The sequence below is a fragment of the Physeter macrocephalus genome, chromosome 12 (genome assembly GCF_002837175.3).
Source record: "Physeter macrocephalus isolate SW-GA chromosome 12, ASM283717v5, whole genome shotgun sequence".
Classification (NCBI taxonomy): domain Eukaryota; kingdom Metazoa; phylum Chordata; class Mammalia; order Artiodactyla; family Physeteridae; genus Physeter; species Physeter macrocephalus.
In genome coordinates this window covers 11,392,342-11,406,049 of record NC_041225.1, presented here as the reverse complement: position 1 = coordinate 11,406,049, position 13,708 = coordinate 11,392,342, and the positions used below count along the sequence as shown (strand labels likewise).

Sequence of the window (13,708 nt, the reverse complement as noted above, 5' to 3'; positions counted from 1 at the left end):
GCCATGGCCGCTGGGCCTGCGCGTCCGGAGCCTGTGCTCCGCAGCGGGAGAGGCCACAACAGTGAGAGGCCCGCCTACCACAAAAAAAAAAAAAATAAATAAGAATGTGCTGGCATGTTTAAGTGAAGAAAAAAAAAAACCTGGTTGCAGAACAATTTGTACTATATAAGCCTCTGTATTTTTAAAAGCTATATGGGATGTATTTATGTAAATTATGTATGTGTACATGCAAATTAACAACGGCAGTTACTTCTGTGAAGGAGCTGGGATGCCAAGGGGCATTCTAACCATATACTTAAATCTTTTACAGTGAACATATATTCAGGTATTTCTTCTGAAATTAAAAGTTTTAAAAATAAATAAGAAAAATCCAGGCATGCAAATTGTCTATCTCATTTGAACATAAACAGCTCCTGAGTTTATTAATTTTTAAAATTTGCACGTGGGACATAAAATTTTATATATGAAATGATCTCAATGTGTTTAAAGAGCCTAGAAAGAAGACTGGAAGGAACTATGTAAATAGCGGTATTCTCTGGGAGGTGGGGCTTCCGGCTGATGTTCCCCTCTTTGTATTCATCTGCACGTCTCAAATATTTAATACGTGTGTCTTTTCCAGGCCCGTCCTGTGCCCCCCTCATTGTCGGCCTACTGGTGGCTGTCACCCTTGTTCTGCTGGTGTCCTTGGGCGTGGCCATTCACCTACACTGTAAGTTGTGCCCTCCTGGGCTGTCATGGAGACCCCTTTTGCTGTTGGAGGTGTCCCTGAGGGTCCTTCCTTCTCTAGGGAAGCAGGGCAGATGGCAGGCTGGTGGAAGTTTGCCCCTCCAACCCCGAACCCATGATAGTTCCAAGAAGTGATTCTTGGCCTGAGGCCAAGCTTCAGAGATCAGAGAACACCCTGTCTCTGGAGTCAGACAAACTTGGATTTGAATCCGACTCTACTGATTCCTGATCTAGCGACCTTGGGCATATGCCCAGCCTCCCTGAGCCTCAGCCGCCTCACCCCGGGTAACCATGTTACCTACTTCCCAGGGCTGCTTTTGTAAAGTCCCGCCCAAGTGCCCGGCTCGGGGCATGTGCTCAGTAATCAGCAGTGTTGGAAGCAGTGCACAGAGATTGCGATAGGGTTTGGGTTATGTTCCCAGAAGCTAGAAATCCTCCCCTCTGTGAGGCTGTGGGGAAACTCACAGATGGCTGCTGCACCCGGTCACTTCAGAGGGGGGAATCACCTCCTTCTACGGGTCCCCCTGGGAGCTTCAGGGGAGGCCCACACAGCTGGCCAAGAGCCTAGAGCCCCAGACTCTAGCCCTGACTCTTCTGCTCAGCTGTGCCACCTTGTGCAAGTCACTTACCCTCTCTGGGTTTCTGTAACATGGGACAGGGTGGCCCTCAAGGACGTGGACTAGATCAGTGGCTCTTTCATAGGTCACAGACCCCTCTGAACGTATGATGGCATATGGACCCTCTCTGCAGAGAAATGCACCATGTGTACATTTTTGCATACAATTGCCACCCCCAAAGAAGGGATCCATTTATTCCATTCTAAGAACCGTTAGAGTTCAGTGGTCTGCAGACTTTTTTGATCAAGGACCTCATCAGTAAACAAATCTTTTAATTGTAAACCCTAACTTCAATTAGCTGTATTTATTTATTTAATATATAATTATAACTATATTTATATTCTAAAATGATTAATATTTATGCTAGCTGTGTTTATTTAATAGCCTATATATGTTATTAAATGTGCTTCAAAAATAAAAAGGATGAGATAAACATGTAAGGAGACATGCTCATCTTTCCTTCCTTCGTCCCAGGGGGAAATCTTGCACTTCCCCAGAATACACATGCTCTGATTTAAGACCACCTGTCTGTACAACCTCTGCTCCCTGACCTGCTGTGGCGAGGTGGCACATTTAAGGGCACACAGACTGCCACTTACTAGCCACATGACCTTGGGCAAGTCATTCAGTAACACACTCACTCTCTACGTCAGCTTCCCCATATGCAAAACGGAGATAGTAAGAGTACCAACTCTTAGGTTTGCCATGAGCAGTAAGGGAGTTAAAACCCATGAGGTGTCTGGAGCAGAGCCTGGCACCGAGGAAGTGGTCCGAGGTGTCAGCTGCCCCTCTCATCGCCCTCCTCCCTCTCTGGGGCTCGGTGTCAGTGGCTCACAGCCCATGCCAACCAGCGGTCTTGTTTTCTCCTTCCAGGCCTGCAGAGGAGAGCTCGGCTTCGCCTCCTGAAACAGTAAGTGGTCGGGGCCTTGGAAAACTGCCTGGGCCTCAGCCCTGGGTGTAGCCCTGGCTTCCTCAGCCCCTGATACTTTTCAGAGCCTCCAACTGCGAGAGCCCCAGACAGACACCACCTTCAAAAAAAATCACACACTGTATAAATAGATGGGCTCGTGGAGTTCAGGCAAAGAGAGAACCTAAGCAAACAGAAGACCGATTAGTCGTCTAAGTATATGTCAAGTATGGTAAGATTTAGCTCTTAGCTCTCCTGAGAATAATAGTGAACTCTTTTTTTTTTAATTGAAGTATAGTTGATTTACAATGTTGTGTTAGCATCAGGTGTACAGCCAAGTGATTTAGTTATATATATTCTTTTTCAGATTCTTTTCCATTATACGTTATTACAAGATATTGAATAAACAATCACCTACTGCATGGGTAGAGCCAGTAGGATATCCCAAACTTTTTGCCACCTGTTATTTCATTCAGCTTGGTCCTGCATGACATAGGAGGGTTATTTTTACAGATCAAGACTTGCTCAAAGCATTTGGGACAGTAGAGAGCAGCCTCAAACTCAAAGACAAGTCGGTTCACCCCAAGGCCAGCATCTCCACCAGTGGAATTCCTTCCCTCCTGGTGTTGTGTGTTGGACTTGACCCCACCTGGGTCCCAGGAGTTGGCAAACCCACCGGCTGAGTCACATAGACACAGGGGCTACAAGCCTCGCTGCTTAGGCCCACTGAGCTGGGTAAGCTCCAGCAGAAGCCAAGGCAGAGGCCAAGGCTGCCTGAGGCTCCCAGACTCAGAGGCTCTGGACCCCTGTTTGGCCATGGGCAGTGTCCTTGGACTGCCTTTTCTGCCTCAAAATAGAGATTGTTTCACATCTACCTATCTCATTAATGACACCCCCCTCTATGTAGAGTGTTGGAAAGAAAGAAAGAAAGCCCCCGCTCGTAGATTGAAGATCAAGAGCTCTGGCTCCGTTGTGAGGCAGATCTGGGTTTGAATCCGGTCTGCTACTCACCAGCCTTGGGACCGTAGGCAAGTCACTTCACCTCTCTGAGCCCCTGATTCCTCATCTGTAAAATGGGATAACAGTACCAACCACATGGCTATTGTAAGGGCTTACTGAACAAGCCCCGTCTAAGTGCACAGCCCCTGGATCCTTGGAGTCAAGGCAGCAGCTCATGCTACTTACAAAAGGCAACTTTATGAGCCCAGCAACCAAGAAACAACATGTTTTCTTGTTGAATTCTAAGTGACAGACCATATTATATGAGTTTCAGGTGTACAATATAAAATGTATTTTTAAATACTCTGAAACGATAAATTTTCATATATGCTCACTATACTGTCTGCTCTACATTATTACACACATTGTGTTTGTACGTATTTGTATACATTGTATTGTAGAGTTGCTTAAACATGCCTGCTGCATTTCATGGGCAATTTTCGATGGTAATTTTGGTGGTGTGCAGTTTTCACGTTACGTGCTGGATTTAGAAACTAGCCCGTACTTAAGAGACAGTAACTTAAGTGTATTTGTCTAACTCTAGACCTCCAGAATGTTCTGTTCAGAATCTTCCTTGTGGTGACCTGTTGTGGAGAACGACTCCCCCTCAAGGAGCTGCCCATGTTGTACCTCCCACTCACCCCTTCGTTTTTAACTTGTTCCCCAGTGATTTGATGCCAGTTTGGGAGGAGTCGGCTGCCGGACCTCATGCTATGGCAAACCCCAGGGGTTCTGAGGATCAGTTTAGGCGAGGAAGGGGCTGGGGGTGGCCCCGAGTGGGACCCCAGCCCCCCTCACCCTTTTCATTCCGAACAGCTCTGCTTTCATCCGTTGCCTGTAACTACACTTACCTGTAAGATGTCGTTGAACAAAAGGGTTTGTGGCGAAAAAGAAGTTTGAAAACCACCTCTGGTTTTGCTATCATGATCCAGGTGTGGATGAAATAGTCCCTGGGCCTCAAAGATCAGCTGTTACTAATTCAAGTTGCAATTTGGGGCAGACATTCCCCAGCCTCTAACTGGCCTTAGAGAATCATCTGTCGGCAGGCCACGTTCCTCCGGTCCCCTAGTATGCATCGGTGAATCGCTTACCTTAGAAGGTACCGCAGGAAGTAACACTATTCAAAGCTAGAGTTCTTAGGGCTGCGTTTTTTGAGCATTTCAATTTTTTTTTAATGACTGAGATGGGCCCAAAAAACACACCAACACAAAACTCTTGGCCCTAGGCTACTTACTTGGAGTGGAGCCCTCCATCCTGATGCGCCATTTATCTCTCTTACAGGAAATACAATAGCAGTTGCCTGATGATAAGTGGTTTCACAGCTTGCTGTTGTTTTCAGGTTTTATAAGTGAGCAGAGGATACGTTTTTGGTGTCCTGCTACAAAAATACATTGGTCGGTGACGAGCAAGATCTGGAAAAATGAGAGAGAAAGGACACACTCAGCCATGGAAATGTCGCTGACCTGCTGAAGCTGCCTGCTTTTAACTACTGCAAGTTCTTTCTGTGGGCCTCGTGCATGGGAGCAACTTGTTACATGGTCATCGGGAATCTTAGAGAGAAGGCTTCAGAGCCCCAGGGCACTTTCTGTACCTTGCAAGGCACACTGGAGGATTGAGTCGAAAATGGCAGCCAGCGCACCACTTCCGGCTCCTGTACTCATCCTGGGTTGGGCTGAGAATTTCATTGTTGGCCATCCAGCCACCGCCTTGCTTTGCCCAGGTAAGGCAGTGACATTGAGACCCGAGTCTCTCACGGGATGGTGCTGGGATGGGTCCCTTTGGTCTTCCCAGGCTGGGGCTGACCCTCCTCACAGAAGGCCCCAGAGAGCAGACCCAGACTGGAAATGAGGCTTCCAAGAGGGACTGACCTGGCTCCCACGGTCACTTCAGATTCTGAGGACCTCCTTTGGGGCTTGGAACTTGTGGCTTGGGGGACGAGAGGCCACTTGATCTCCCACCAGGAAGTCCTTCAGCTTTCACTTCTGCCCTCCCATGGCTTATATGTTTCTTCCCTTACTCTCTGTTCCTGTTATGATAATATCTTGGTTGTAAAAATAAAGTCTTGAGTAAATGATGCACGTGGCTCCTGTGATGTAAACACACAAAAGCTCATCTACGCGGCAAAGATGTCGGTGCTCAGGTAAAAAGAGATAAGAGGGTTAAAATGACTATGTCTTCATTTTGCGTCAGGCTCTTCGTTTGCCCCCAAACATGCTGTACTCCACTGTGGAGGTGCAGAGAGAAAGCCTGGACAGGTTGGAAGCACCCAAGGCACCCAGAGCCAGGTAGCAGGTGCCCCAGGGGCCACCCCCCCCTCCAGCCCACCCCCATGTTGCCTTCACTAGCACCTGTTCACTCCGACCGAGCATGGAACCCCAGGGACTCCTGGCCACGAGGCCGGCGACCTTGCACCGAAGAGAAGGTGAGACGCATCAGGGTCTCTGTCGCATGTCCGTTAATATTTTACTGTCTCTCAGCTTCAATAGTCGGAGAAGAAAGATGCAAGGAGAAAATGCTGAGCTGGGGTGGAGGAGTTGTAAAAGCCCCTGGATCTTCTCTTAGTTCCCCAGCCTGGGCTTGAGCAACTTAAGAGCTATTGAGCCAAAGAAGAATTCAAACGTTGGCTGCATTAACAGCAGCACATGGCCCAGGTCAAAGGAGGAGAGAGTCCCACCTGCTTTTCCTGGCCAGCCCAGGGCTCGGAGGTGGGATTTCAGAAGGGCAATGGCAAACCAGGCCGTCTTCAGAGGCCTCTGGCAGCCGCAGAATGAGATGAAGGGCCAATGTGACCGTCTCCCAGCATCTGAGAGGCTCCCTGTGGAGTGGGGGGGCGCAGCAGGACTAGCAATGGTGGGTGGGAGTCAGAAGGGCGTGGATGCAGGAGGTGCTCAAGAGAAACTGACCCTTTCTGCCGTCAGCTATAAGGACAACAGAACAGGTTGCCTGGACCAGCTGACAGGTCATGGGAAAGGGCCGGGTTAGCCTGGACCAGCCTCCCCCGGGGTTCACTTTGCTCCGAGACGCCCTATTTAATAAGAGACTAAGGCCCAGACATGCAGCCTACCCTCCCTGAAGGCTCATACCCTGTCCGCAGAGGAAGTAAGAACAGATCTCAAGGCCCCCCATCCCACTGCGGGCTCTGCTATTTAGCTGCATCTCCCTGCTGCTGTCTTTGTGATTGTGTTCAGTTGTTTGTGCATTTGCATGGGGTGAGGTTTGGAGTTCAGGTTGGGGGGTGCCTTTCTGTTTTCTGTGCAACAGGCACCTGCTGGGGCAGCCTGGGCTCCGTCTGCCCGGGGAGCTGGCACAGGCTTGGCTGCCAGCGGCAGGGGCTGCGGTGAGGAGGTCTGCACTCAGCACCTGACTTTTGTTTTGAAGAAGGAACTGAGCATTTGCTACTTTCTAGAGGGCCATTATGGCAAAATATCAAATTTTTTTTTCTTAACTTAGCTATCTTTTGACTAGCAATTTCACTCTTCGGCACGTATCTCAGAGAAACACATCTCAACGTGATGTGTGCAAAGAAATATGCATCAAATTGTTCCTTGGAGTGTTGCTTATTAGCCAAAAATTGGAACCAATCCAAATGTCCCTCAAAAGGAGCCAGTTAGATCAATTGTGACGCAAGGGACTCCACGCAGCTGTGAAGGAATGAGCTAGAAGCCTATACGCTGGCATCAAATGATGACCACTACATCTGCATCTATTATAACATCTGTATTGATTATTCTTATTTTAAATGTAATACGTTGTCACTGTTAAAATTCAAGCACAGATAAAAACAGGCAAATATATATAAGTTAGAAGTCAGGATATGGGTACCCTTGGCTGATCATGAGAAGGGAGCAGGAGGTTTGGGGTGGGCATGTTCTGTTTCTCCATGTGGGAGCTGGTCATAGGGGTGTATTCAATTTGTGAAAAGTCAGTAGAGGTGTACAGTCATGAGATGTCAACTTTCATATATAGCTATGGAAATAGATATACATTATACTTCTATAAAGAGATATTTTAAAAATCCAAGTACAGAACAGTTCAGAAACGTGTAAAATTGGTATTTGAAAGTTTCTCACTCTTCCATATTTTTCCTGCATGTACTTTTTAAACAGAAAATTGAAATCTTATAAAATATAATATATGATATATAACACAGAATATTGAATCTTATTGCTTGATTTTTTTCTCTAATCAAGACCTCTGGACATATTTGTTCCTATATGAATAGAAAAAGGTCTGGAAGGATATGCTCCAAACTGTTGATGGCATTTCCTCTGGGGAATTTCCATTTCTGCATGGTACATTTCTGTGGTCTGTGAATTTTTACAATAATCACCTATTACTTTTATAATTGGGGAAAAAAACGGAGGTTTGGAAAAAAGAAACAACTTCTTTTAAAAGAGGCCCTGGTGATTGTAATCTTAAAAAATTGGAATCAGTTTAAGTATCCATCAGTGAGGGATTTGCTCATAAATCATGATTTTTAAAAATCCGTACAACGGAAATCACTGTGGTGCATGCTGATACGGCTGGACAACAGGACCTAACTCTACCAGCTGTACAACCTTGGGGGAGCTACTTGACCTCTGTGAGCCTGTTCTTTCCTTTGCAATGGGGGCTCCAGTAGTATCTCCTCCTTAGTCTTGCTGTTGGCCTTGAATGACCACAGATAGGAGGGTCTGGGGCAGTGCTTGTCTCCTCCCCTCCCTTCCTCTTAGTGGGAAGCAAGGGTGGAGGATTCTGGGCCCCAGCTCGCAGGTGTGGCGCCCGCCCAGCCCCAGCGGGGCCAAGTTCAAAGGAAGAAGGGGGCTCCCACATCCCCCTCCTTTTCATCCTTACTCAGCCCCACCCCCTCACCCCAGCCGCTCACTCTCTACCTGTAGGAAGTGAGCAACTTGTTTTCAGAAAGTCATCCCCGGCCCCGTGTGGGCTACAAAGCTGATCCGAATCTACCACCCAGTCAAAGGGAAAGAGAGAAAGAGCCCTGTCTTCGGAGGCCTCTCCAGGTGTGGAGGACAAAAGAGATTTTCTCTGTCACTTCTTGGGAAACCTCCTCAGATGCGTCACTGACACTCCTCAGGGGCTGTGAGTCACTGGCTCCTGGTGTCCTCCTGCTGCAAAGCTCGGTGCATCAGCTCCAACAGAAGGAAACCATGGTCGCCAGCACTGGATCAGCTTGAGAGTCACAGAAATACGCGTGACACGTGTGATTCTCATCAAGCCGAAAGCAGAAGTGCTGAAAAAGGCACCCCTGTTCCTGCAGTGTCACGGGTTCTCCGGGGTCGTGGTTTTTTCCATTAATTGACAGCATTTTACGTGCGAGCCCTCATCTTTAGAGCTTAACTTCTGCTTCTAAATTTGAATGGAAACTGCCTACCTCTCTGTTCCTATATTATTTTTTTAAATTAATTTTTATTGGAGTAGAGTTGCTTTACAATGTTGTGTTAGTTTCTGCTGTGCAGCAAAGTGAGTCAGCTCTACGTATACATATGTCCCCTCTTTTTTGGATTTCCTTCCCATTTAGGTCACCACAGAGCACTGAGGAGAGTTCCCTGTGCTGTACAGTAGGTTCTCATTAGTTGGCTATTTTATACATCGTATCAATAGTGTATATAAATCAATCCCAATCTCCCAGTTCATCCCCCCTCTTCCCCCTTGGTATCCATACGTTTGCTCTCTACGTCTGTGTCTCTATTTCTGCTTTGCAAATAAGATCATCTATACCATTTTTCTAGATTCCACATACATGCGTTAATATACGATATCTGTTTTTCTCTTTCTGACTTACTTCACTCTGTATGACCGTCTCTAGGTTCCTATATTATTGACTGCAGGCCATCTCCCATCCTGCCCCTCATTTATGTGAACTAATTACCTGTCCCTCTCCCTGCAGCTAGTGGCCCTCTTCCTTAGGCTGCTTGCTGCCACTTCAAATATATTAACTGGGGCAACTTCTGTGTGCCCAGCCCACCCTGTGCTGGGATGAAGGTGGCCAGGGCGGCAGAGCCCAGCCCTTCAGACTCACATCTGCCACCAAAGAGGCTTCTAGGCTGCAGTTCCCTTCTTTCTAGCCATTCCCTCATTTCCTGGAGTGAGGGGACCAAGACCTGTGAGAGCCCTCTGGCCCTATCCTGCCACCTGCACAAATGATCAGCGTTCCCAAGCCCTGAGGCCAGAGTCCACGTGAATGAACAAACATGAATAAACACACAAGCGAGAAGGCTCGCCTAAGGAGGCCTCGTGTGCCCGCAGGCAGGCTGCTCCGATGGCAGCGGGCCAGGAGCGCCGCCCTCCCTCGCCACCCCCTCAGCACCTCTCCTCCTGGATACCCCACCTAACCTTGCTGGGTATTCCAAGGCGGTGAGGACTCAACCTCTCCACTTGCTGAATGTTTACTCTGCCAAGTACAGTCAACAAACCCCCTGGAGAACACAAGCTCAACGTATTAGATGCTAACTGAGCACCTAATGTATCCTTTGCACGAATCCTGGCCTTATATCATCTTCGGGGACACGGACACAGGGCTAGCACTTGGGTGACCCCCAGAGTGAGTGCCCTTGGGAGACCTCACTCGCCCCACCCTCGAACCTGGCCTGGACAGTTGGTAAACCAGTCACCAGGTAGATACCCAGCTGATGGGAACACAGGCAAAGGCATGAATTGCTTCCTCACAAAAAAGCTGTGTTCCCGCTGACAGAAGGGTTTGCAGCCTCTCGCAGCAGATTTGTGGAGGTCTCTGTGGTTGGGTGCGGGCAACGTGAAGAGGGGAAGATTTGAAGTGCTGGCGGGAGGCGGAAGACCCTCCTTCACCCCCTGCATCCCCTCAGCATCCTGTGGGCTGAGAGCTGGCGGCTCGGCTAGACCTGCTGGCTGGGGAGGGCCAGGCGGGGCCGAAGGGAGGATGTGACTCCCCTCTCTCCCCCTTCACCACACTCCGGGCCTCAGCCCAGTTTGGGGGAGCCAGGGAGATTTGGGGATGGGAAGAAGGTGACTTCCACAAGAGGAGCAGGCCTTTGTGGAAGACCTTCTCTGGACCCCGCTCAAAGCCCACCTCCCCGGAAACCCAGAGCCCCATCTATGGTGGCCCAACCAGCCGTGTCGGGGGCTGAGGGAGGCGCAAAGAAAAGCACTCTGGGGCTCAGACTGCAGCCAGTCTTTCCTCCAAGGGCTTTGCACACCTTCCTCTATCAGGACGCTGCCAGCCCAGCCAGCGCATAAGGAGCTGATCCGTGGAAGAGGGAATGATGCTACTGAGGTTTTATCTAGGTAATATCCGAGTGAGTGTGCTTCTGTGTGTGAGGGGCGTAGAGGATGTTTGCCTTGTGAACTAGGCCTGATTATTGATAGACGGGGCCTTCCGGTGGACAGCTGTCCCATAGTTGAGCCTGTTCAGACTCCGCTGATGTTAACACAAAATCTCCCCAATGGCTTCCCTGCCCTGCTTTTAGTATCCACACTAAATTAAGACCTTTGTGTGTATCTGTGTGTTTATGAGAAGAAGGTTGATTCACATGTTCTCAATCTCCTGCCATAACGTCTACAGAAACATTTCATCTTCGTAGAATGAGTTGTGACTCGGTCAAGGTTAAGAATACATTTTCCAGAAAATGGAAACCCGTCGTTTGCATACAAATGGTCACTGGGTGAAAATGTAAAAGCAGGATACCACTCACAGCTGGAGAGAATGTGGACAGCCTCACGGGGGTTGTCGATGGTATCATGAGACGCTGCAAACGCCTCGAAAACAGTCTGGCAGTATCTAGTAGTGTCTAATATAAATCACATACTCTAACTGAGCACTCCTGGGAATATGTCCCCCATAAAGTGAAAGCACCGCTAAGAATAAATATACAAAATAAATATACAAAATAAATATACAAAATTTTTGTATAAGAATAAATATACAAGAATATTTATAAATAAATATTCTTGTATAAATAAGAATAAATATACAAAAGAATAAATATACAAAATAAATATACCGCTACCTAAGAATAAATATACAAATAAATAATAAAAATAAATTTATAAATAAATAAATAAATAATAAATTTATAAATAAATTTATTTATATAAATAAATATACAATAAATAAGTATACAAATAATTGATGATTATTTCAATTTCCTTTATTTGGGTAAAATAAAAACTGGAAACAACCCCAAGTTAATAAGTAGGGAATCACTAAATAAATTGTGATCTATCCACACCTCAAAATATCATGCAGCCATCAAAAGAATGACTTAAAAAAATGATTTGGCAAGATTGCCAGGGATCCTCAGAGAACAAAAACAGAATGTATTTAAAATATGATCCTATTCTGTAAAGCAAATAATCGCCTGCAGAAAACCCTCTACATATATATATAAAACTGAGCATATATGACTGCATGAGAAGGTATCGATATATGCCGCTGTAGAAGGACACCTAACTGACTACCAACATGAGGTACTGTGCTAAAAAGCACTGAAGAAGGAACTAATGTCTTTTAAGTAATGAGAGATTAAAAGTAATCCTTTTATTTTTATTAACTTGATTGTTAGTTAAAATTCAATTTCACAACACATCAGAAAGCACTTAAGAATAGATATTTTTATTTATTCTGGCACTGTCCAATTCCAGAAAGGATTTGGGGCAGCTTACAAAGCTATGTGCACAAAAGGAGCAGTAAGGACAAACCAGCAATGGGACGGAGCCGAGGCAGCATCACAGAGCGACCCAACACCCACTGGCCTTCAGCATCTCTAAGCTGGCTAGTCTGGTGCACGTAAAACTTGGTGTTTCTGTATCCTTCATCCTGATATGATATCGCCTCTTACTTTCCAGTTTTAGTTTTCCAGTCACTCCAGATAATTTCTTTTCTCCTCTAAATTTATCTAAAATTACAATTCACCTCCCCCCAAAGTCTGTACTGCTCCGGCTGTGGGTTCGTGGTATGAGCCCTCAGGTCGCTCGGAAGCATGGTGAGATGAGAGAGCACAATTTCCATTCATCTGTAGGTTTTTCCACAGAAGTAGAATTTGTTATTGCAGTAGCTGAACATATTATAGTTCCTGCATTTAAAAAGATGTATTTCGAGCACATAGGTACAAGGAAGTTATTGACTTACTGAGAGGTTGTTCTTCGATCCTTTAAAAACTTTATTTTTTTTCTAAAAGCTTGAGAACAAAACTTCTCTCATCTCCCCAAACTCTTAGTTTTTAATTTCTTATCAGGGTGTCAGAATCAGGCTGACTTCTCAAAGTGTCAGAATCCCTGAGGCTGAACTTCAGTCTCTTCTGTGACCACCCCTACCCTCTGAGACTGAGGGATCTTAAGTTTTCACACGAGCTTTTGTTACTGGTCGGCCACATTCTGAATTCTGGATCCCTTCTTCCTCACCGTGAAGGCCTGTTTTTCCTATCCTTACGTCCCAACAGAGGGAAAAATTGCAGAGATGGAAGAATGTGTGACTAAGTCATCTTCTGAGAATCAGAACGGTTTTCTTCCTCAGAGGTAAGAGTCTCTCCCTCTAGCAGCCACTAGACACATACTGGTCAGTTTACAGCTACTGATCCCAGTAATTAAAATACAGTGATTTAAGAACAGACCCCAGTAGAATATATGGATTACATGCTACAAGTGGCATTCACATACACGGGGAGAGACTGGATTCTATAATAAAGGGTGCTGGGACAATTAGTAACTATTAGGGAAAAAGCAAGTTTTAGCCTTTCACATCTTGCACCAAAAGAAATTCCAGGTGGTTTCAATAAGTGAATGTTTTAAAAAAATATACTGAAAGACAGAAACCAGAAGATCAGTGTTTTTATGAATAATAAACGGTAATAAAAATGAAAGACAAACTTGTTTCTAATACAGATTGGAGTTGTTCAAACAAAAAATAAACAAAAAAGGAATCCATTTTTAAAATGCATTTTACCAGATTACACCAGAAAATAATATTCCAGGTAGATAAGAGTGCTGAAAAATGAGCCCATTAGTATTTCATGGCTCAGAGTACAGACTGGTGCCACTGCCGTGAAGGGCAATTTGGTAACATGTATCAAGAGCCATAAAGTTGTATATATTTTTCGACCCAGCAATTCCACTTCTGGGAATTTATCATGAAAAGGTCATTATGGTTACACATAGGGATTATTAACAGCAAAGACATGCGAGCATACTGAAAACATGTTAAAAACCTAAGTATCCACCAGTGAAATAAACAAATACATCAATACAATGTAAAGAGAGCCCCTAAAATGATGCTGTGCAAGAATGCTTAATAACTGGAAACATATTCACAATATATTTGTTGTTGTTTTAATTTTTTTTTTTTTTTTTTTTTTGCGGTTCGCGGGCCTCTCACTGTCGCGGCCTCTCCCGTTGCGGAGCACAGGCTCCGGACGCGCAGGCTCAGCGGCCGTGGCTCACGGGCCCAGCCGCTCCGCGGCACGTGGGATCCTCCCGGACCGGGGCACGA

General features: G+C 46.1%; 1 protein-coding gene across 1 annotated transcript in view; it reads left to right on the top strand.

Annotated features, from left to right (window-relative positions):
- Positions 1-4,666, top strand: part of CD8B (CD8 subunit beta) — a 17,081-nt gene extending 12,415 nt beyond the window's left edge. Inside the window, exons 4-6 of the mRNA XM_007118887.4 lie at positions 620-709; positions 2,217-2,253; positions 4,589-4,666. Of these exons, the coding sequence (XP_007118949.2) occupies positions 620-709; positions 2,217-2,253; positions 4,589-4,601 (140 nt within the window). The 3' untranslated portion in view covers positions 4,602-4,666. The remainder of the gene's footprint in view (positions 1-619; positions 710-2,216; positions 2,254-4,588) is intronic.
- The last annotated feature ends 9,042 nt before the right edge of the window (positions 4,667-13,708 follow it).